We start from the raw sequence: 22,961 nt of genomic DNA on the forward strand, positions 1-22,961 counted from the left end.
CTGGCACGCTCGTGGTGCCTTGGTCCTGTAATGTGCGTGCGAATCAACTGCGCAGCACATGGATGACAGGGCACACACAGAAGTCCCAAGCAGAAACCTAGCCTACCTCACTGGGGAGAGAGAAAAACATAGGCTTATTTCTATCTGTGTCCCTGAAAGCTGAGTAAACTGTGAGAATTCTCTCTCTCACATCTTCTTTTGATCCGTAACTATCTGTAAAGCACAGGGGACATCACAGTGGACATATCTTCAATTCAAAACCAGTATGTAGGTCAAATGTAAATTAAATGAATGTCTGAGCTTGTTAGCACATAGATAGTAAGACCATGGTACTACAAAGTACTATAAAGGTAAGTCCAGGAGGTTTTTCTCTCTGTTTCAAATCTTCAAAGAAAGATATATATGCACATCTTTTCAAAGAAACTTATTCTGTCCAACTGTCCCCACATCTCGCACTGGAAAATTGCCTTTTAGAAATAACGATTTTAATGTTACTAGCCTCTGAGTAAGTTTTAGAAGCACAAAAAAGCTAGAAGAGAAGGAAGACTACAGCAAACAACCTTTAAAAAAACCCCAAACCAGTAATACTAGACTGGTCAGCCCCATCACTTTCACAAGGGCTTGGTGTGAAGGAAAACCACACCAGATCTGACCAGCACCCAGCTTTTCAGCGCTGGAAATGGGGCATCTGACCCTTTTCTCTGGTTATCTGTGTGCACTACAGGAGACCACTATGTGCTGTTCCCTCATACGACTGCGTATCTGACGATGCCATTGTCATCCCTTTGAACTAAAAGGTGTATGTCTGAGAATTACTAGGGCTATGTTACTGCTCAGAGGTTTACGTGAAATCGGAGACTCTTCTCGGTCCAGTTCCGCGAGGCAGCAGTCCCTGGCAGAGCTGCTTTCTCCACAAGGGCGGACAATGCCATACTGCTGTGGACAGCAGGATTGCAGGGGGGTCTGCAGCGACTGACCAAGTCCCTCACACGTCTGACAGGGTAGCAGGTTGGAAAGGTGAAATTTATATCACTATTGCCCACCTCTCACCGGCAGGTTGGAAGGTTCAAAGAGACCTGTTCTCTGTGCTGGCAGCCCTTCCTCGACACTGGCCTTGCTCAAGTGCTGCCCAGAGGGACAGAGAAGGTAAAAGGAAAAGAGAGATCTTCCTGTTCTTTTTTACCACTATTTTTCATCTCCTCTGTTCCTGTTCACAGCTTGTAACATTCTATATTGTAAGGTGGTCCTTACTCTTGTTTGTAAAAGTGGGAGCAAACTGCTAGCTAGATGTCAGGTGTAAGGGAGGCACACCAGCTCCAACTTTAACTCTACAACAATTCAAGGCTGATTTGTATTTTGAAGTGTCACTATATGGTTTGCAAGGGGAAAAGCGTGACTGAAGATTGAGATTTTCCTTCTATAAATTGTGGAGGGGTGAGGGGGAAGTGACAGATCTCATTTAAAAATCTTATTGAAGTAGCCGTGTTGAATGATGGTGCCATTGCTTGTCTCTGTGTCTCATTGGAATAATGCAAGCCCTTTTATAATTAGAAGAAACCACAGAAGTCAAAGTACAACAGATCCAGAAAGAGCTGGAAACTTAAGGAAGAAATAAAAAAAACAACCAACAATAGACATGGGCTGGAGAAGATATTTTATTTATTTGTTACTAGTAGTTAAAATGACGTACAAAATGCTGGGAAGAAAAAACTCCAATTCTATTCAGTCACAAAATAATTAAAACTTCATTTTAAACCAAGCTTTGCTTTGTGAGACCGAGCATGAAAATACTGCAGCCTTAGGTTATATAGTCCATTGTTTTTAGAATAAAGCAGACATTTAAATACATATTGTGGTTGATATTAAATATCTCGTATAATTGTAAGTTTGCAGAACTTTCTTACTCTCAGACAATAACTAGCAATTCATAAAAGTTCTCTGTATAAAATTTACATATGGGGGGGGATCTGCCTCAAGGGGAGTTCCATGGCGATCTATGTACGCACAGGCTGTTTCGGAATATAAAAATTTGTAAAACTTTTATCAATTTTCCTTCAGAATGCTAGCCCAATCTTAAATAAAAGAGTCAATAATGTCTGAATCTTTGCTTAATGACCAAGGGTTTATGGACAAAGCAGTCACTGTAAAAGACAATGGGAGTTTTCCTGTCAACTTCACATGAAAAAAAAATTCATTCTTAAGGTGTTCCCATTTCCTGAACAGAAATCCTAGCTAGTACAAAACTTTCAGCAATGACTGAGATTGGCCTTTTCCCCTGCCAATCAACTCAAAAAAGTAATTTGAAGGAAACCAACCCCTGCCTATTATCAGTGAAAGAGGATTTGTATTAATAATAACATTAAATATCCATATCTTTCTGTTTAACTATTCACATTCCACACAGTGGAAATCTACCTCCCATAATTCCAGATTTTAAAATTGGATTTTAAAATCTATGAAGAAATGTGTCAAACCTGCTGAGTAAGAGTACACCAGATGAAATGCATTTTAATAATACCGGTCGATGAGTTGCCATCTCTTCATCTTACAAATGCAGACCTCACAGCAGTGGATTTTACAGTAACAATATGTTAATTGCAGAGATGTAGGATATCACCAATAACTGTGTGACCAATTGTGTGACAGCTGGGGCATCTGATAGAGAGAGGGCACACTGGATGCACCTGTGACATGCCGCTCGCTGTGTATGTTTCGCTTTGGCCATGTCAGTAAAGGCAGAACTGTCTTCCTCAGCATTCAACAGGCAGAAACGCTGTCAAGATAACCAAGATAACCACCCTGCGGCTGCGCGAGGCAGCTGGTCTGAGGGAGGACAGTTACACCGACCGCGGGTGCTGCAGAGGATTGCTGTTGAGTGGAGAAACTGAGTCCTGGACTAGCTGAGCCCCATCACACGAGTGACTTGGACCTAACCCCCACTTCACTCACATCAGCGACATCGGGGTTGCTTTTAGGCCCGGCGCTGACTCTGGCATCGGAACGTGGCCATCCTTCGGTACCCCACCGGAACGCACCAGCTGTCGGGGCCGCAGGCGGGAAGTGTGCAGCGCTCGGTCATCTCTTCACCTCGCGGTGGGAAAGCGCCCGTGCAAAGCCAACGCCCAGCACAGCGTGAGCCGCTGGCACGCCACGCAGGGTGGGATGCAGCCAGTGAGGCAGCCCCCAGGCCTCCCGGCGGACCCCTGGGAAAGCGAGGGCAGCGTGCACGGGAGGGCTGCCTCTCGGGTCCGGTGGCCCGGGGTCCACCTAGCTAAACCAATGTCTTTTCCAGGACCTTCTGTGGTCTTGGCAAATCCCACAGCCCTGGTGAAGTTTAAACTCCTAACCCTGAAGGAAAGACAAGGCAGGACAACCTCACAGGTGAGATTCATCGAGCTGTTGGACATAGTGTGTCCCCTTTTATGTTTTTTTTCCCCCCAAATGAGAGGGGCAGTTAGCCCTTAATTTTCAGGAAATTCTCTTTACTGTGTCCAAATCCAGTTTAAATTCAAGTCTGTGGTAAAAGATATAAAAGGAGGATTATTGCTGGCAAAGTTCTGCATCTCTTTTTCAACAAACTGCATGCCTGTGGCAAAGCTAAAATAACAATAACAATGCAATGTTTACTAGTCATGGATGTCGTGTCTTTTGTCTCTTGTGTGGTTATTGCATTTGCAGTCACATGACGCTTGTTTTAATTTCTGCTTTGCTCTTTATGTACTAAATTACTACCATTCTGTACTTGATCTTGGTCAGCAAGACTTTTGTGCTGTGGTTATGTATGGTTTTTATGTATGTGTGTGAAAAAGAGAAGGAGAGAGTTCGGATACGCACAACAGAGTATGCATACTCATTGGATGTATGTATAGATACCAATGACTAAAAGATACTGCATATACATATATAGGTAGATATGAAGAATAACTGATATAAGAAATACAAGACATCAAATGGATCTAGTGGCACAAGAATGGGTTTTGACTGAGTTAGAGACCCATTAGAATTCAGAAGTATATTTATAGCCCTGTATATAGTTTCTCTTTAATTTATGTAGTATATGACTAGGTATATAAATTAAAGCAAAACGTAAACAGAAGACAATATCTCTTCCTCTGTGTCTTCCTATTTATGTATCCTCTTTCCTTTTTCTAATCCCTTTTGTATGCCCCCTGTCTACTTACTTCGGCCTTTTGCTTTCTAACTTGCTGCAGCTCTGTTTTCCATCCACCTACACTGACTTTTCAACGCTCCCATGTCCCCCCGTTGTTCTCCAGACACGGCTTTTCGATTACAGCTATTTTTTTGAATAAGCATATCACAAACTCTCGATGCAGTTGCTATTTTCAGTGATGGTTTTGCTATGCTTTAAACTGCTTTTTGCCTACTTTGTATCTAAGAATAGATTCATGCTTTCAAATATATTGTCTTCTCACTTTGATGTTTCTCTTAATACGGTCAAAGCAAATAGCACAGCAGGTGAACATTAGCAAAAGCCACAGCTCCACTCTCCCAGCAAGCGGCAAAAATGTGAATATGCACTAGGAAACCTAATTCATGACTGCGGGTAAATAGGTTTTTTTAATATTTCATACCCCTGTTAGACTTTTTTGTCATAGTGAACATTCATATATTTGCAAGTACACATCCATTTGCTCCCTTACACGCCAACACACACGTGCCTGCCCTTCCCTTACATCGATTTTTTTCTTCGTTTTTCTATTTTTCATTTGTTTTAGGAAATTCACAATTTTGTCCAGCCCTGAAGGTACGCTAGCTCATGTCACTCGCCCTCACGCTGCCAATAACTGCGTACAGTCAGAGTGCAATCGGCACAATGTTTTTCTCGCTTTAGTCCAAGTCAATGGATATACACCGGCATTCCTTAACTCGGGTGATTCTTTTCTTCTTTCTCGGGGGCTGAAGCTCAGGGCAGTTGAGTGTAACAGTCATGGTGGTGAATTTCTTGGGCTTGCAGAAGGAACAAGATTGGAAGGAGCCTTCCTCCTTACGGACATGCCTGGGGATATAGAATGAATTGCACTGGCCGTAGCAGAACCTGTTGATTATGGTACGACTGTTGCAGCCTTCTTCGTGGATAGTTTGTTTGAGGGGTTGAGTTTTACACCAATCCCGCTTCAGGTATTTGCGCTCGGTGATGTGCAGTGCCTCCTGACTAGACTCCAGCACCTCTTCAGCGGGCATCGAGGTGCCTTTTCCTCGCTCTCGCTGTCTAGAGCCTGACTGCTGCTGTGTCTGTATTTGCTCTGAATCATTGGGCTGTTCCTTGTCAGGAGGAGGGATAGCACCTTGAGATCCGCGATTCCTCTTTCTCCCTTCTGCTGTCGGTAGCAGAAATCCCATCAGAAGAAACACAGCGCCGACGGCATACAGTGTGCGGACCATCCTGTATGGAGGAAGTCGAGGGAATAAAGCACAGTTGTGGGTTTCAGACATCAACAGAAGTCAGGTAAGCAGTAAATTTTCGGTTCCATAAAAGAAATGTGTGTATGAGCGCACACACGCTTATTGAAGATAAGCATTTAGCCTCTACCAGCTGGAAAGCTGTTTCCAAATTACCAAGTGATAAAAGCTTTCACATATGGTGATTGAAAGTCAGAGGCTAAAGTACGTCTAAACAGAATTTAATTGTGTGCATCATGCATCAGCTCTTTGCTCCATGTATACTACCCTGATTAAGAGTTCTTGTTCCCATCTTATAGCTCACTGGCACTGAGAATGTTGCTCCTGACTTGCACTGGTGGAAGAACAAATTTTATGCTACACAAGAGTATATATGATATAGCTATCTACAATACCAGGGGACTAAACTCTTTCATTCCGGAGATCCAGTCTAGCTGTGTATTCCTTAGTCAGACACAGAAGCTTTGTACAGCTTCTTGCTTAATATATATATCCAGAATATAACATGCATGCTATAGCCAGCTGTTATCGAAGTTACAGCATCCCAAGCTCTATCACACTGCTCCTCTGAATTGGTCCAGTGCGTCTGAGTGTAATGAAGCTTAAGAGACATGCAACAAGACAAGCAACTACATAAAAGAATATTTAGGTATAGGTTAAAAGAGACACATCCGTAATGTCAAATTACACCTTCTCACACATTACTCTGAATTCTTGACAGAAGTTACACAGATGCAGAGTGTTAAGAATATTTCAGATCTCTGATTTTTATAGTATCTACAGCATGATATTGAAAGGACATCTGAGGACAGCAGAGTTTCATATACGACATGGAGTATCATGTAGTTTGTGCACACAAAAAACCCACTTCTTCAAAACTGCACCCCTGCTCCAAGCCTCATTAACAGTGTAGGAACGGCCTTTCTTGCCTCCTTTATTCCACCATTTCGCTGCTTCCCAAAGCTCTGAGCTCTTTTTACTGCTCAGTCAGCTCAAGATACCAACCAGCTGGGAATAAACTCATCAGCTGTGACCCTTTTCCCCCTTCCAGAGGTACTGTGGTCTCCATGTTGTTCTGGAAAGCAAGGGATGAGGCAGCAAGAGAGACAGATTGGGGAACGAGGCTCTCCAGGCACCCTCACCGTGGGGAGCTTGGAAGAAACCACTAGAAACGAGCAACTGCTTGCAAAAACCCGTAAAGCAGCAGAACTGCAAAGAGGCACGTGCATTAAAAAGGGGAAGAACTGTGAGAAAAACCTGAGGACGTTAGTGTCTTCTACCTGCTTAGAGTACTGTGGTTGTTGCCCTTCTTTGACTTGTTTTATCAGTAAGGGACAAATTACTGTTATTGTGTTGCTACCCAAAAACCATATGTGAAACCAAGGGCACCATCCTGGATGGCTTTATCGGCTCTGCCTGAGGCCACACAGCTCGGCAGGAAAGCAGACAACTGCCAGCGCTGCCAGGGCTGCCTCGAGCGGCCTCAGTAGGGGCTCGGGGTAACTACCATCTGCTGTAAAAGGTAACTGTGAATTTCTTGGTTACTAGGTCTTTCTCATCACGCAGAGAAAATAAACGTTACGCTATACTGGTCAAAAAGTGTTTCTCACCAAACGCATGGGGAAAGGAATTACTGGAGTGGAAAAGTGTCGGAGGGGGGTTCCATTGTATTCAGGGGTTTGCTTGTGGATCTAATATTTTAAGTCTTTGTCTACAGATTGTAGAGCACCTACAGTTCATAACACCTATGATAAATATATACATTTGTTTTATTCGTTCATGTTTATGTACCAGTATGTCCTATGTTTGGCAGAAGCTTCAGACTTCAAGCGAGGGATGTAAGAACGACACTATTGCCGACTCCAGTGGACAACTTGGAAGAGCTGCTTTTAATATCTGAATGAGCTCTGGTACAGAACACGCAAATTTAATAACCTCACGGCTCTGACATAGAACACAAAAAAAAGTCGGGAATTCTAACTGAAGACTAATGCAGCATAATTTCAAGTGTCAACTTGGACTTCACATGTGCTGGTTTTTCCCCATTTCTATTACAACCTGAATGTTACTTAAAATGTTTCTTTTTAAATTTAGCTTTTAACATATTTTTTAAAAGAGTTATAAGCCACTGCTTATTTCCTCAAGAGACCAGACTGACTCGTTCCAAAACTATTCCTATTTCTCCATTGACTGTATATCCATGCTGTATTAGAGAGTATTTTAATATGCACTTTATTTGATCAACATGGTGTCAGAGCCTTAAAAGAAGAGGGGGGAAAAAAAAAGTCATTGCATGCAATTGAAAAGAAATTGCTAGTTTATAAGCAGTGCCAGGAAACTTCAGGTGTTTGTTTAGTGTCTCATAACTGAGCTCAAGTTCCACGAACGTGCTTATTCCTGGACTACTTTTATTTCTAAAACTGATGACCTCCACATTGCCTCACCTTCCCCCTCCAAAAAAAAATGTGCAATTGATGACACAGTAAAGTCTAGCCATGTGAAATTTAGGTATACTTTGGGATGGGAATTTGGAGGAAATTTGATGGTCATGTTTACTATTGTAAGACCTGTATCCCAGACTCATGCATCTTTATTAAGCATGTGCTTCACCCTAAGGAAATGCAAGCATGTTTCAATATAGTCCTCGGCTGGGGAAGGGAAGGTAGTTGGTTTGCAGCCTTAAAGGCAGAGGTTATATTACATGCTCATAAAAGAAACTGTGACTCAAATGAAAATTAGCAACTCAGCAAAACCATTTGTTAAGGTCACTTCCAAAACACACGTCTAAAAGTAAAAGTAATCCAACCATTTTAGGGCTAAAATACAATTTAAACATAGATCCACAGAAGAGGCTGTGTGAACTTCATGACCCCCACAGGAGGTCAAGCAGGATCTTATTTTGATAGTAACTTCTTAAACATTTATTTTAAAAAAATAAGTTTATTTTTTAAAAATGCAAAATAGAAAGGAAAATGAGGTGGTATGCCTCAATTGGGAAAGAAGCCAAAATGCAGTGCAGGCACTCTACACCGCCTCTGGTCCCAAGGCAGAGCATCCGCTTATGAGAGAAGGCAACACCTCTGTCTGCTTACATTAGGAACTGGAGTGGCTCATCCAGCCATGAATTAGTGTTTGTGAAACGTTTCCTTAACAGGGTTTTTTATTACTGCAAAGGAACAGAACACAGAAGAGTACCCGTAGCTAAATCAGTGTTATTACACCCAAAGTTTTACCAAAAAGAAATCTCTCATGAAGTTAATGGTGTTTTCCTTGTCACAGTCATAGCTCTGAAGAAATAATAACTCCGGAGCTCGGGTAGGAGCTGTAAGGAATCAGGCTGTAAAATCTTATATTCCAAATTTCTGCAAAATTTTCAGTACTTAATACTGGCTGTCACACTGGCATAACCAGAAATCCCAGAATCCATCTGGGAATCCTTTGAACAAACAGATGAGCATAACCAAAATGGTCCATTACCACTCACCTCATTCAGATCCAGAAAGATATAATAAAATTCATATTTATTTTTTAAAAGTAACAAAATACTTCCCAAATCTGTTCTTCCCATTTTTCACTGCTAAGCTGAGTTCTACTTTTCATCATCTGTAAGCTCTCAGTCCTAAAGCCAAGAGAAGTTTTATTGCTGACTTCAAACAGGAGCAGAATTGGGCCCTAACATTGATCTCACCTCATATGTGGTTTATCTAGAGCCTGGGATCTTGTCATCTAAAACAGATTAGGAATTTTGTGGATTAATACTAGCAACTGTTCATAGAGAAGTGTAAATTCTTACAGGTTTATTATTTCACACAAGCTGTAATTTTTTCATTTATACATTTTGTACTATAAATTAAGGATCTCCACATGTCAGTTCATAAACAGCACTTCCCTAAGAGTTCCCAAGCAGAGTCAGAAAGTTATTACTGAAATTCTTAGCACAAAGCAACTTGTTTAAAAGAACTGGACAGAATCCTGGTTCTGCTGAAATATACAGCAAAATTCTCACAGACCTCGGCAGGCCCATAATTTCATCTGTGAACCATATTTACTGGGAAAATATTATGATGAGCCACGAACTTATGTGCTTCACAGAAAACATGAAAAATAATCTGATGAAGATTTAAAAAAAATAAATGTATTTGGTGGGCTTCAAATACCAGCCAAAGAAAGAGGCAAAACCCAGCCCTTTGAATACCGAGAAAATTGAAGCGGTTTGTGTCCCGAAGGATCAGGATAATTTTATGCCTGGCTTATTATATATATGAATTACAGAAATAGTCTTATGTAATGTTTTCATAGTTCACAGATCTGTATTTTTAAACATACAAAAAGGCATGGCAATGGCAGTTCCCAGAGAACCATCCTTTTTTTTTTTTCTTTTTTTTTTTCCTGAGATCAAGGCAGCAAAACTAACATCTCTGGTAGGATTTGGATGCATTTACATTACAGATAAATCCTTCACGCCAGTCATAGAGGTGATAGCTTTCTTTGAGACATGTAGCGAGTGTAGGCAGCATCACAAGAAAGAAAGAAAGAAAACAAGAACTTTGAAACGTCGAGCATTCCCCCTTCAAGCACGCACCGCTCCGTCGGACATCCTACGGAACTACCGGGAAGCCGAACGTCCCGGCGGGCACTACCGGGAAGCCGAACATCCCGGCGGGCACGGCTGGTGCCAAACCCGCGTCCGACTTGCCCCGACGGCGCCCGTGCAGCCCGACAGCCCCACTCCCCCGAGCAAAGCCCCTGCGGGCGGATTTGCTGGGGAAGCCGTAAAACCACCGGAGCAGTTCTGCTCCTGCGCACGGCTACAGAGGAGAAAGGCTCCAGCAGGAGCCACGCGTTTCTGGGTCACGTCGCCGGGAGAAAAACCGAGCGCTTGGCACAGCTTGGGACGGAATGCTGCAGAGGAGCAGCGAGGCGACCCCCGCACCCCCGCCACCGCCCGCCGGCCGGGTGCTGCCGGGCTCTCTCGGCGCGGTGCGGAGCGGAGCGGGGCAGGAGGGCCGCGCTCCTCCTCCGCCTCCCGAACCGCCGCCCGCAGCTCAGAGCCCGCGGTGGCGCGGGGGCTACGGGCGCCGGACCCGCACACCCCCGCCCGCCTCACACACCGGGCAGCTGGAGCCCGCGTCGTCTCGGCACGCACAGAGCGGCCCAAACGCACCCCGGTGCCGCAGAGCCGTCCGCGCAGGAGGCGGCTTCCCCGGCGCTGGAGCAGAGCCCCGACGGCCGAAACGGGGGTCACCCGCAACCCCTCACCGGGAGGAGCCAGAGGCCGCAGCGGACGGCCGCGGAGCGACGGTGCGGCTCAGGAGAGCGGGACGGGGCAGCGCGGCGCGCCGGGATGCAGGGGGCCGCGCACCTCCCAGCCCGCCGCCGCCCCGGCCCCGCACCGGACGGGACGGCCCCGCCGCACCGCCCAGCCCGCCGAGGTAAGACGGGGCTGTTGCTGAGCGCAGGCTGGGCGCGCTGCGGGGATCCGCGGCGGCCGTCGGGGCGGGGAGGCCGCTGGTTTGGCTCGGCTCGGCCGCCGTCCGGGCTCGCCCAGCGGAGGACGATCTCCCTGGAAGTGACACCCGAACCCCCGGGGTACCGCGTTAAAACGGACGGGGCCGGGACACCAGCGTCCCCCCGGAGGGAGAAGCCCAGCGCCAGGTCGCGCCCCGGGTCCGCTTCCGCGGGGCCGCACCGGGCCGGCGCGCTGCGGGAAGGCTCCGGCCGGGCCGGGCCCGGCCGAACACGGGGAAGGCGAGCGGCGGCCGACGAATTCGCGGAGCCGTCAGGGCAGCCACACGCCGCTGGCTCCGAGTCAGGTGCGAGGGCAGGGCGGGGAGGCGGCGGAGGGGAAGGCGGAGAGGCGCCGGGAGCAGCGGAGGAGCCGCCGTCCGTCCCGCCCGACGGCGCCCGGGGACGCGCGCTGCGGGGGCGCGAAGCCGGCGCACACCGAGCCCCCGCCCCGGGGAGCTGCGGGAGGCCTGGGCGCACGCTCTGCGGGAGAGCAAAGGCGGGCCGGGGCAGAGCCGGGGGCTGAGCGGTCTCGTAGAGGGCCTCTCGACGGGACGGGACCGGACGGCTCGGGGCCGGCACCTGGGGACCTGCCCCCGCCCCGCTTGGCGCAGCGGCCGGGCCAGGATTTCCCCCCGTGTGCCGGGTGGGCGCCGAATCCAGTTTGTCGTGAGCGATGCTGCAGGCGGAGACGGGAGGCAGCGCTAACGGGGCGTTTGCAGACCCCGCGCTTGCGAGGGCAGAGAGGGGTGACATCGCCCGAACCCCCGGCGCGGCGGGGTCGGGGGGGTCGGCGTCCCCCTCGCTGCCGCTGACGGGGGGTACGGGTGTCACCCTCTGACACCGAGACGCCCCGGCGCTCAGCTGGACACCGAGGAGAGACTCCTCCCCTTCCCCCTCCCCGAAGGTAGGGTAAAGCGGTTAAGATCTCGCCTCCCGCAGAGGCTGGCCGGACCGCGCATGGTCCGCACCCGTTCGCGCTCCCCCGCTGTCGGCCCGGCCCGGCCCAGCCCGGCTCCCCTCACCTCACCTGCGCGGCGGCGGCGGCGGCTCCTCGGCGGGGCCCGGCTCGGCGGCGGCTCGTCGTCGGGGCCCGGGGCGCTGCGGGGCTCTGCCCGGCGGGTCACTCGGCGGAGCGGGTGGCGTGGGAGCCCGGAGCTGCCCGGGAGTCCATAGAGAGAGAGTCTCGGATCCTGCCGACAAATTGCGGCAGCGCCGAGCTGTCTCCCATTTAAATGTCTGCCAGCTGAGATCTGCTCTCCAAGCCCCTCCAGATCATTGGACAAGCGGCTCCGAAGCCCGTGTTATCCGCCCCCTTTAACACTTCCATAAACTTCCACCAGGGAAAGCTCTCAGTCATCCAGATAAACACTCGACTACTTTCCTCTCTTAAGAGAATCGGTGCTAAAGGTCACCACCCCGAGGAATTGTTCCTGGAATGCACAGAAAATTCACATTTTCCATCCCCATTAAAGTATGACATTTAAGAAGAGTTAAATCCCCACCCCCCCCGCCCCCCCCCGCCGGCCGCCCGGGGCCGCGGGCTGGGCTGCAGGGGCTCTCCCCGGCCCCCCGAGGGCCGCCCGGGCGGGCGGGGCGGCCGCGGGAGCCCCTCACCCGCCTGCCCGGGCTGGGGGGGGAGGGGGGGGTAGCCGCCTTTCCGGCCCTCCCTGTTCCAGACTGGCATCGCCGGGGTTTGCCTTCTGGCAGTACGCCGGGAGTTACGCGGCTTTGGCAAAAGAAACCCCTGTGTGTGTGTGCGCGGGGGAGTGCTAAACCGTGGCTGCCGACCCGCAGCCGCACTCATAGCTCGTTATCAATGAGGGATTTAAAAAAAAAGTATATATTTTTCTTTTTTCTTTTTTTTTTTCCCCCGCAGGAGGCGGGACACCCCGGTTGGCTCTTCCCGCTCCCGCCGCTGGGTCTCTCGGAGGGCTCCGCCGGCATCCCGCGAAGGGCACGGGAGGCGAAGGAGCGGCGCGTCCCGCCCGGGCCGAGCGCGGAGGCGGCCGGAGCCGCCCGACCGTCGGGGCGGCCGCGGGGGCAGGCACCGCGCCGCTCCGGGACCCCCAGGCAGGGCGGCCGCGACGCCCGGGCCCGGCCCCCGCCGCCGCTCAGGGGTCGCTCCGAATCAGGCAAAAAACGGGCGGGTGCCTCCCGGCGCGGGGCTGCCCCGAGCTGCCCCGAGCGGGCAGCCAGCACGGGGCGGGGGGCATCGAGGGGCACCGGGCAGAGGAGGAGCGGCCCCTGCCCACCCCGCTCGCCTCGTGCCGGCTGCCCGGTTACCTGCTGCCTGCGAGCCCAGCCAGCCCCGGCGGTCAGCACCCGAGGGGCCCGGGTCTCATCTGGCAAATAGAGATTTTTTTTTTTTTTTATTGTCGTTGGTTTTTCAGAGGGGGAAGACGAACAAAAACGCGAGGGTGAGCTGTGCTGAGGATGCCAGGGCTAGGCAAGGTGCCAGGTTTCTGACTTTTCACGGTACTTCGCAGCAGCTTGCGCTTTGCTAAGGCCAAAGCACGGCCCCGCTTGGTGCCCGTTACACGGATGGGCGCCCAGCGAGGCAGTAAAGCAAGCCCGCTGCTGTAATTTGCACCCACCTTTAGCGGTAACTTGTTGAAAAATAATCACCTCAGTTACTCGACCAGCAGCACGTATAAACGCTGCAGAAGCAACAGGGCAAGCAACGGCAGTGCAGTGGTAGGTGGCAGCATGAGAGAGAAAATGTGTTGGTGTGCAGGAGCTGCTGAAATTCAAATACAATGAAGGGGGGAAGGATTATTGGCAAAGAATCACAGCAAATGACATCTAGATGGATGGAAGGAGAGGCCTGGGGAATTTTTAGGATTTTTTTGTTATTTTACTCAAAAAACTGCTCTTAAAATTAATGGATGTTTTTAATTAACTGGGGTCCTTCCTCTGTGAATCCAGAGAAAAAGTCACAAGTCCCACCTCTCAGCATGGTAACAGACTTTATGCTCCTTTTCTTCTTCTGTTAAGTAGTTGTACTGGTGTGTCAGGAAGAGGTCTGTTCCCCTCTCTTCTGCTCACTGCCTCTTACTCTGATGACCTGCCCTAGAGCGGGGCTGGGCGGCCGGGGGACTGACCCTTTCCTAGGGCCATGGTCCTGGTGCTTGGTGCTGGAGGGAGTGTTTTCCATGGTGGCTCTGACCTGCTCTCGGGGCCTGATGGCGGCACTGGCACTGCCTGCGCTTCCGGGCATTGCTGCAGGCAAGCTGCCTCTCTGCTGTATTTCTCCGGGACATAGTTTATGCGCCACTCTGGCGTTGACCTTCCCAGATGATGATACTGCTGGGCATCTGCTGCAGAGCAGTCATCTCTGCTTAACGCCTTGCTGCAGTCGAGCATCTAGCCAGAGTAGCTGATGTGCAGCAGATCTCAGTCTGACTTAGGCAAAAGAAGAAACCCTTCAGGAAGCCTCTCCAGGTGTGGAAGGTGTGTTGCCTCCTCAAGACCTCTCTCCGTGTCTTGTGACTGAATGTTCTGTGCCGTATTTCCCCCTCTGTTTTCTTTCACTCAGTTTAATCCAGAGGGTTTCAAGTGCCTACTTGAACATCTTGGGTCCAGCAAGGCACTTTTTCAATTTTCTCTGACCATTGCAAAGCAGAATTATTCCTGCAAGAGTTTGCCTGCTTGTTCAGAAAAATAAACCAGTTGGGTACCAACAATGTAAATAATTTTAGCTGCATCTGCTTCCTTGGCAAAAGAGAAGAAACATTTATGTCTATTTTTATTTCTTTGTGGTTGGGAGAGGTAGGGGAAAGACGTCTTTTTCCTCGTTGTTTTTTTAACATCAGGTATCCAGATCATTTCCAGCTTGGAAGTTTGTATTCCTTTTACTGCTGGATTCTTTAACAAAGTATTGCCCGAGTTTACTCCAAAGGTTCATCTGTGCTGGTCAGATCCCAACCAAAACCGAGGTTCTGCTATCTTCTAGCTTAAAAAGGCCCCACTGCTTTAAAGAAAATCCTTCCCTTCCTCCCGCCTTACCCTGTTGATGCTCACCAGTGCTGCTAATTGAATCTGGAATACTGATGGGGAAATTTTATATAATTATTTGGTATAAAAGAGGCCTATGGGAATATGCGTATTTTTGTGGCATGGGTTTGAGACGAAGCGCTTCAGTGCCATGGGGCAGTAACGGCGTGTGCTATGAACCTGGCTGGATTCAACTACCCGCTTGCTATTGTTCTGTTGGGCTTTTTTGTTTGTTTGTTTAAATTTCGTCTCCCATTTCTCGCTGGTATTCGCTGTGTGAGTTATTCTTTGTTTTAGTGGAACAGTAAGAATTGTTTTAAGCTTAAAAGAAGTGCTGTACTTAATTCTTGCAGAGAAAAATGTTATTGGGCTGAGCTCCTGTCTGCTACTGCTAACTTAGAGCGCTACTCAATATATGCTCACTGCCAGGACAGTTGACGCCTTATTAAAAGCCTTTGCAGAGAAGCCAAAGACTGACAGGGGCCAGATCCTCTTCTTGAGTAAATTGCAATAGCTTATAATAACTTCAGGGAGATGTAACTGATTTATGCCAGCTGAGAATCTGGCCCTAATGTACTTAGAAATCCAATGTCTCTCACTCCTAGACATGTTCCTCCAGGTTAGAAGTAAGGCAAGCTGGCTGGGAGAGACAGGGCACATCTGAACCGCTTTACTTGGTATTTTGAACTGTGCTGCTGAGGAGAGAAGGGAGCTTGGTTTACAGGGCTATGAATCTGGCACTAATTTGCAGAGGAAAAACTAAAAGGGTACATAAAACTCAGCCATTGATGACAAAATCTCTGAAGTTTTCCGTGCTTTTTGTGCAGCAGCGACTTGAGATGTTTCCTTTCTGTTGGTAACATTCAAGAAGAGTAATTCCAAATCACTCCATGTATTTTAAAGCAGAAAATATGAATGTACGCACCTACATACCCACCTACTAGTGTGCCTCAACTTCTTGTTAACACAGAGGTAGTGATGCTTCGCTGTGCGTTTCGCCCTTTAAAATTCCAGTGGCGTTTGTGAAAATCTTGTGAAAACAGGGGAGCGAAGCGTTGAGGAAGCAGTTGTCTCACCAGCACAACCGTAACTTTTCTTGCTGAGCTCCTAAGGAGGCTAGAAACAAGCACTGGCTCTGGCTGCAGCGTGCTGCTCGCCGCCTGCTGTCCCAGGGGGGGTCTGAAGCTGTCTGGCAGGGAGGTGAGGCCGGAAAATTGGGCATGGTAGTTATCGCATATGGCTAAAGACATGTGTGTTGCAGGGACATCCGGTTTCAGAAATGAATTTTGCAGGACATGCTCTTGGAGTTGAGGGGTATCTTCATGTTACAGGGATTGTCGACCTTCTGGTGGTGTACGCAGCTGATCTTATCTTGATGGGCAAGATGAGCAGTGTTCTTCATGTCTTGGAGAACAAGCGAGATTATAGGTAGTGTGTGTTGGATGGGCTGTGCGTAGAAATGCGCCGTCATTACATTATTGCCCAGGTGTGGGAGCCTGTTTGCTTTACGTGGGAAAAAACCCCCATGTTTTGTTGGAGAAAAGAAGTGATAGCACTGTGGGATTTAGATATATTCAAAAGTAATAGACAAAAAGCCTTATGATAAACCAACAAGGAAAAAGATTTTCCACTTTTTATTTCAAACCTAAGTAGGTAGACAGTAATAAATGGCAGAAGATGAGGGAAGGAAATGTTGTGGGCGTTGGTTTCAAGATACTCTATTAACATACCAGTCCTATGGTTCTTGTTCTGGTACTCCACTGTTTATTCTATTAAAGATTATTGTATGAAAAAAAAGGTCATTTAAATAGCATAGCTGAATCTTATCTGACCATTGTTCTTCATATCAAGCCATATAAAATAATACTAGAAAAGGCTGAGGTTAGTCTGAACTGAGTTAAATTTCTCGCAAAATTTACTAGAAAAATCAAACTTGACACTGTGCAAAAATTATTTGAGACTAGCTAAGTTCTGTTTAATTGAGGAATTTAAATCTTTATCTTATCTGAGTTTTAGAATTAGTGACCCTGTGGCTAAGGCTCCACCTCACAGCCTGAGAAGAAAGATTTGGATAGTATTGTACTTACTGAAAAAAACAGTATTGTAGATTTAGGTTGACAGAACATCAACATTTTAATAGCTTTCCATCAGCTGAATGAGAGAAAATTAAGCTAGGGAAAATGCTTATTTGTTTTTTTTTTTTTTCCAAATGAATTATTTTTATTTTTTTCATTTCAAAACACTTCTTCATCTAGGAATGCTCCCTAATTTCATTTGTGAATGTTCAGAAACAGAACATTGGAAATCAAAAGAATGAATTGGTTCAAGATAAAATCCCTAGCTTTTATCACTTACATACTTTCAAAGTCTGGGATCCTGTTCTGCAAAGTATGGTGACCTGGTATGTCTGAAAAGCTTTCTTGCTTAGCGTGTACTACATGTAGAGTCAGGTTGTGGGCTGGTAACAATCTCTGCACCTAGGAGCCGTGGTCACCCACCAGCATTCCACTCTGCTATGTGCTGCAGACATAGAACAAAAAATATGTTTTCTGGCCTCAAAACACCTACATATATAATACGATCCATATGTGACTATTTTTCAAAAGTGATTTAGAAAGGGTTATTCTATTAGGATGAAGTTTGACTGCTGGACAAATATAAACTTTCATGCCAAATGAGGAAATGTCATTTGTCAAGCTAACCTTTTTATAACTCTTTTCACAATTTTTTTCTGATGCATCTTATGTTTTTGATGGCTACAGAAGAATTTGCCAAGAAAATGAAAGCCATAAAATACCCGTGAAAAATTCCTCTGCCCTCATGCATTTGCTTTTCTTTTTCTTCTGTCTCATGAAGCTGTAGGAGGTGTTTGCTGACATGCTTTGCTTTCAGGGCAGCTCTGGAGCAATGTGATACAAGAAGTGACTCAGCTAAGCAAACTGCATCCGTGTGAGTATAAGCCCTTATAGTCTGAAGGTGTAACTGGGAATTATGAAAGGAGGCATCCAAGGAGCTCAGTGTGATATTTGCTTACATATTTCACTCCAGGGAAATGACAGCTATGAAATACAGTTTCCAGTTATGCTGCGAAACGAAAAGACTCCCTTCCCACAACCTTACTGTGTCCCCATGTTTTCGACAGGTCACATACACTTTTAAGACATATGTAGCCATTGCATATACAGCTCTGGCAAAACAGTCCCTTTTGCTCCTTTCTTGCTGTGATGAAAGGCAGTTTGTTGCTGTGTAATCACCTGCCAGTCCGGCTGTTGTGTGGAAGAGGGGTGCCTTCTCCTCCCTGCAGTGAGGGGCTGCCACGCAACTCCTGGAGGGCTGGCGGCGTCAGCCTGGCCGGTGAGCGCCCAGCTGGGAGCGAAGATGTCTAGGCTCTTTTCCTGGCTCTGCCACTTGCAGAAAAGGAGCGAGAGAGGCAGCAGAGCTGTTTTACTCTGTTAGAAGATTTGCAAGGCGTTCATTTTGGTTCGGGGTTTTTTTTTTGTCCCATTGCCCTTTTTTCAAAATTCAGATCTTACCTGTTCTTTTTGGTTTTCCTGGCAATATCTGGGTAAAAACAGAATACTGGATAAAAAAGTGGCTTTGCAGGAATGAAAGAGTGGAGGCCCTTTTATTGACCAAGACAACAAATTATTTAGAGTGTGTAGAACTTCTGCATTTTAGATTTGAAATCCAGTGTCACAAAAATGGCTTCTGTGTTTTGGGAAGGAAAGAACGGTTGTACTGCTCCAGCATCAGTCAGTCCACTTCTCGGAGTGAATACTAATGCAGGTGGGAAGAAACAGAGCTCTTCCTCACTGCTATTTTTTATTTAGATGGTCTCTGTGTCAAGAAGTGTAATAGGCACAAGTACACCCCACCACCACCACCTTGATACTTTTCCTTCTTTCACTCACATTGATTTTCTCTCGACTCTATTTCCCCGCGTATAAAACTGCAATAGCTAACATAGTTTTCAAAGGAGCCAGAATAATTTTGGCCTAAATCCTTAAAGCTGGTTCAGTACCAAACTTCCCATGAAATAAGCAGTTAATAAGAGGAGTTGAGAGTTCGACTTAATCTGGGAAGATAAATCATATTTTTTTGACTTTCACCTAATTTGTGTCTACGTGCTTGAATGCATCCATCTTGAAATTTCTAAAAGCTTTTAATGGGAAAGAAGGCCTTTTAACTTCTGCAATTCTCCACAATAAAAAAAAATATATATTTCCAGTGAATAAGCCAAGTTTTTGCTGTTGTGGACAAAGAAAGGCAGACAAAGAAATGTTTAACCATTTGTGGTTATCTGAGAACTCTGCAAAAGATATGGCTCCAGTTTAGCAGTCTTTGTTGATTTGAATAGCATTTAAAATATATACATAAATGCAAACAGATAGTTAAGTGCTTTAGTAAGAAAGGTGGACTTGTGCGCATACTTCAGTTTTTTGCTAAACTTAGATTCGGATCCTAATCCTGCGGGGACTTGCCAGATGCTTGACTGTTTTCAGTGGGGCCATTTGGAGTGTATAAAATGAAGCACACACTCCAAGAGGCTTGAGTCAGGCAAGCCTTTCTAAAAGACCCAAAAACATATATACATTTTTCCCCTGCTAAAGGGCATTCTCGTTGATGTGCATATTAGTATGCTAAGCTTTATGAAAGTAGGAATTAAAAATACAATACAGTAATAATAATAAAATGCAAAAATAGTCTCTTTTTTATCTGTATGGTTACCGAAAATTTACTCTTTCAAAAATTGCCAAAAAAAATCACTTCTGGGAAACTACACAGGCAAGCCTAGGGCCAAATCTCTTGTCTTGGTATTTCCAGCTACTCTGTTTTGCTTCTTCTGTTTCCTTGTCAAAAGTATCCTGTTTAGCCTGCTTGGCTAAGGGCAGTTGGATATGTATTCATTGATCTTTCCCTTTCTTACAGTATCTTGAATTCTAATTAGCGGTTTTCAAGCCTTTTTACTTTATTCTCCACATACAGCTACAACAGACATCATTCTTCCCTGTTTTGTGGAGCTGTTCAGAGCCATGGAAGAGCTGACATCTTATGTTCTGGGACTAACCGCATTGCCCAGCAATTCTGCATTAGCTGCTTTCATTTGCAGCTTGATTAAATGATTTTTTTTTTCTCCCACAAATAACATGCAATTCAAAGTGCCCGGAAAAGTGTAAAATCACTTGATGGTAGGAGAGATTCTGTAAATAGTCTAGGGAGCAATCCTCTAGGTGTTTGTAATTAATCAGGCACCAAACACTTAGAGCTTTTGGATGCACTTTTAAAAAGTCTAAAAATGTAAACAGTTTTCTTTCCCCTCCCCAGGAAGTCTTAATGCACTAAAGACGTAAGCGCAGAAGTTAAATTGCAAGTGACCAAATCAATTACACTTCAGATCAGACTGTGGCAGGGTTTTTTGGTTCTCAACCAGATGGAACTAGACTCCTTGTGAAGGAGGTATTACTATTTCTTGTCAGGGTTTCAAAATGAACATATGAATTCACAGTAAAAATTACGTATTTTTCCTTTTGAAAAATATAATAGAACATTTAGAGGAAAGAATCCTTGGGAGCTGGCATCACAAAAAGCTATCAGACACATAGGAAAAAAAGAAAACATCCTTGTAGCTATTTCTTGTTCTTCTGATCTGACCAAAAAGAAAGCAGAAATGAACAGGATGCTTTCCTGCATTGTGAGGCAAAAAAGAAATCTTCCTTTTTAATATAGTAAATTATTGGATTCAGAGTTTATGACTTCTTTTGGCTATGCCTTTCAAGTAGGCCGAAGTTTTTACACTGAGACAGCTATTGTGATGTAAAAACATACCAGAGACAAGGTACAGGGGTTTTTATCTTGATGTAATTAGTTGAGATAAATCCAGGTGAGGGCACAGCTGTCTGGAGGCAGCACTTTTTTATCCAATGGAGACGGGACAATTTGTTTAGAAAGCCTCTGTGCATTAGGGAGGAGGTGACTGCTACAATCAAGTGTCACAAAACTGCCTTCCTAGTTAGAGAAAAAACACCATAGCGAAATGGGACTTGTGAAGTACTTTGTAAGACCAAGTACTTTTATGCCTTAGTATCTCAAATCAAATTGCTTGTTTTATCTGGGGGTCCGCATCCCTCTTGCTTTGAGTATACTACCACCGGCTTCTGGAAAAGCTTTGAAAAGCCCTTCAGTATTTGGCCCTGCAGATTTTAGTAGGGAGAATTCCACCTGAAATAGCCTTGAAAGGAATTATTCCTGCTGGTGTGGAGGAACAGATTGTGACTTAGCTTCCATGCTGAGAATGCTTTTAACAAGACATTGCTTGCTATAAGGAGATGTCCTGTTAGCAACACTGACACGGCCCCTCAGGGTCGCTGGAGCCCTTGGTCACCAAACACGATGGATGACAATGATTGCAAGATCAGATTTGTCACTGCAGTGCCAACTCCAGTGAGTAAGAAAGTGGGTTTTTAAATGCTTTCTTTTCAACAGATGTGAAATGATCTAAGGATACTTTTTAAGTTACTAGAATAAAGAATGCGCAGTCAAATAAATGAACTCTTGCTAATATGTCTTGCTAAATGTAACATTCTTCCAATTATTTGGGTAGCAGCTCAATATGTCACATTTTCCTGCAAGAATAATACATTAAAATGAGTAAAAGAAGCCTGGTGTTTTTTCAGGAATCAGAAAAGAAAAGATTGTGGTCTCTATCTACTCACTGGAGGGGTTCAAACCTGTATCTCCTACACCTCCGAGGTGTAGCCTGTTAGCCATGAGGCGGGAGCCCGTTGGTACGGGAGGACTCCGCACCTTCCCTGCTGAGGCTGTTCAACAATTCAGGAAACAATTAAATAAAGACAGGGAGGCAAAAAAAGGCATCATCTGGGGAGGATGGGGGAGGGTAGTTGGATCATTTTCGCCATGCTGTAAGACTACTTCAGTATTTTTATCCAGTGCCTGGATGGCTGCCCAAACGTGCCTTGAGGACTAGCTAAAGCCCAGGTGTTACCCTGTCCTTCCTCACACTCACCCTGCTCTACAGACCACTAGACGACAAATTTGTGTTCATTCCTCATCCCCTTCTCTGGCGCCGTCAGAGCTTTGATTCTTTTGCCATACCTCTTCCAGACACTTTTTTTTTTTAAATTAAACTGTCTACTTCTGCTGTGGTATTTTGGGCACTGCCTGGTCCTGTAAACGTGTGTCAGGTGGGTCCTTACCAGGCTGATTCGCCCAGGGAGTATAGGAATTGCCAAGTTTGTGGATTCAGGTTGGGTTTAGGACTGAGACAGGTGTGGAGCTATGCAGGGTCACCGAGTTTCAAACAGTCCTAGGCATGCCAGGAAGTAGAAGTTTAGGTGCCTGAGGTACCTCGTTGACAAGAATACATATTTGTGTATAGACTTTAGCTGCCTAAGGACTTGGGCAAGGGAGGCAGGGCTTGAGGATCACGTGCTTGGACTCTGGTATTTGTATTGCACACAAGGCCAGCTATGGGCACCTTAAGCTTTTAGTAGATCCAGCCCTCAACCTCTTTGCAAATGTTCACCCATCTGTTAACCGGAAATAATTTCCAGTTTTGTAAACCTGCAGATCAAGAACCTCCAGATACACAACCAAATAGATACAAAGTGTTTTTAACAAGCAACCTATATTTTAGGGGCAGTCTAGGAAGGTCCTGTCTTCCAGTTTGTGGATAGTTCTTGTCCTTTTAAGGGCTCATAGGTAGCTGCCGAGAACATAAAAACACAGCAGGAAATAGCCACTATGCTTAGAAATTAGAATAGAGCCTCAACTACTAAAGCAGAAAATAATGTATTTTAAAGTGAAAGAAATTTTTATTATTCTGACACTTATTGCTTCCATGCTGGATAACTTGCACTTGTGAGAGCCCCTGAAAACAAGTCTTCCAAGACCCCCTAACTCCAGACCCATAACCATCAGAAAGTCTGCAGCAAAGCTGGAGAGACTGTGGGAATAGCTGGAGGAAGCCATAAGGAAACAGAAGTGTTAGACTTTTCTGTTTCTTTAACTGTGCGCACGTG

General features: G+C 46.2%; 1 protein-coding gene across 1 annotated transcript; it reads right to left on the minus strand.

Annotated features, from left to right (window-relative positions):
• Window positions 1-1,646: 1,646 nt before the first annotated feature.
• GREM1 (gremlin 1, DAN family BMP antagonist) lies at window positions 1,647-12,383 on the minus strand. The gene is made up of 2 exons (XM_075427383.1): window positions 11,957-12,383; window positions 1,647-5,404 (listed from the first exon to the last, which is right to left on the minus strand). Exon 2 carries the CDS (start codon window positions 5,401-5,403, stop codon window positions 4,849-4,851), a length of 555 nt encoding a protein of 184 aa, XP_075283498.1. The 5' UTR covers window position 5,404; window positions 11,957-12,383; the 3' UTR covers window positions 1,647-4,848.
• Between the last annotated feature and the right edge of the window lie 10,578 nt (window positions 12,384-22,961).

The sequence above is a fragment of the Opisthocomus hoazin genome, chromosome 7, assembly GCF_030867145.1.
Source record: "Opisthocomus hoazin isolate bOpiHoa1 chromosome 7, bOpiHoa1.hap1, whole genome shotgun sequence".
Classification (NCBI taxonomy): Eukaryota; Metazoa; Chordata; class Aves; order Opisthocomiformes; family Opisthocomidae; genus Opisthocomus; species Opisthocomus hoazin.

Bases quoted from the DNA above. Each gene is read 5' to 3' on its own strand.
- GREM1 (XM_075427383.1), bottom strand. From the start codon at position 5,403: ATGGTCCGCACACTGTATGCCGTCGGCGCTGTGTTTCTTCTGATGGGA.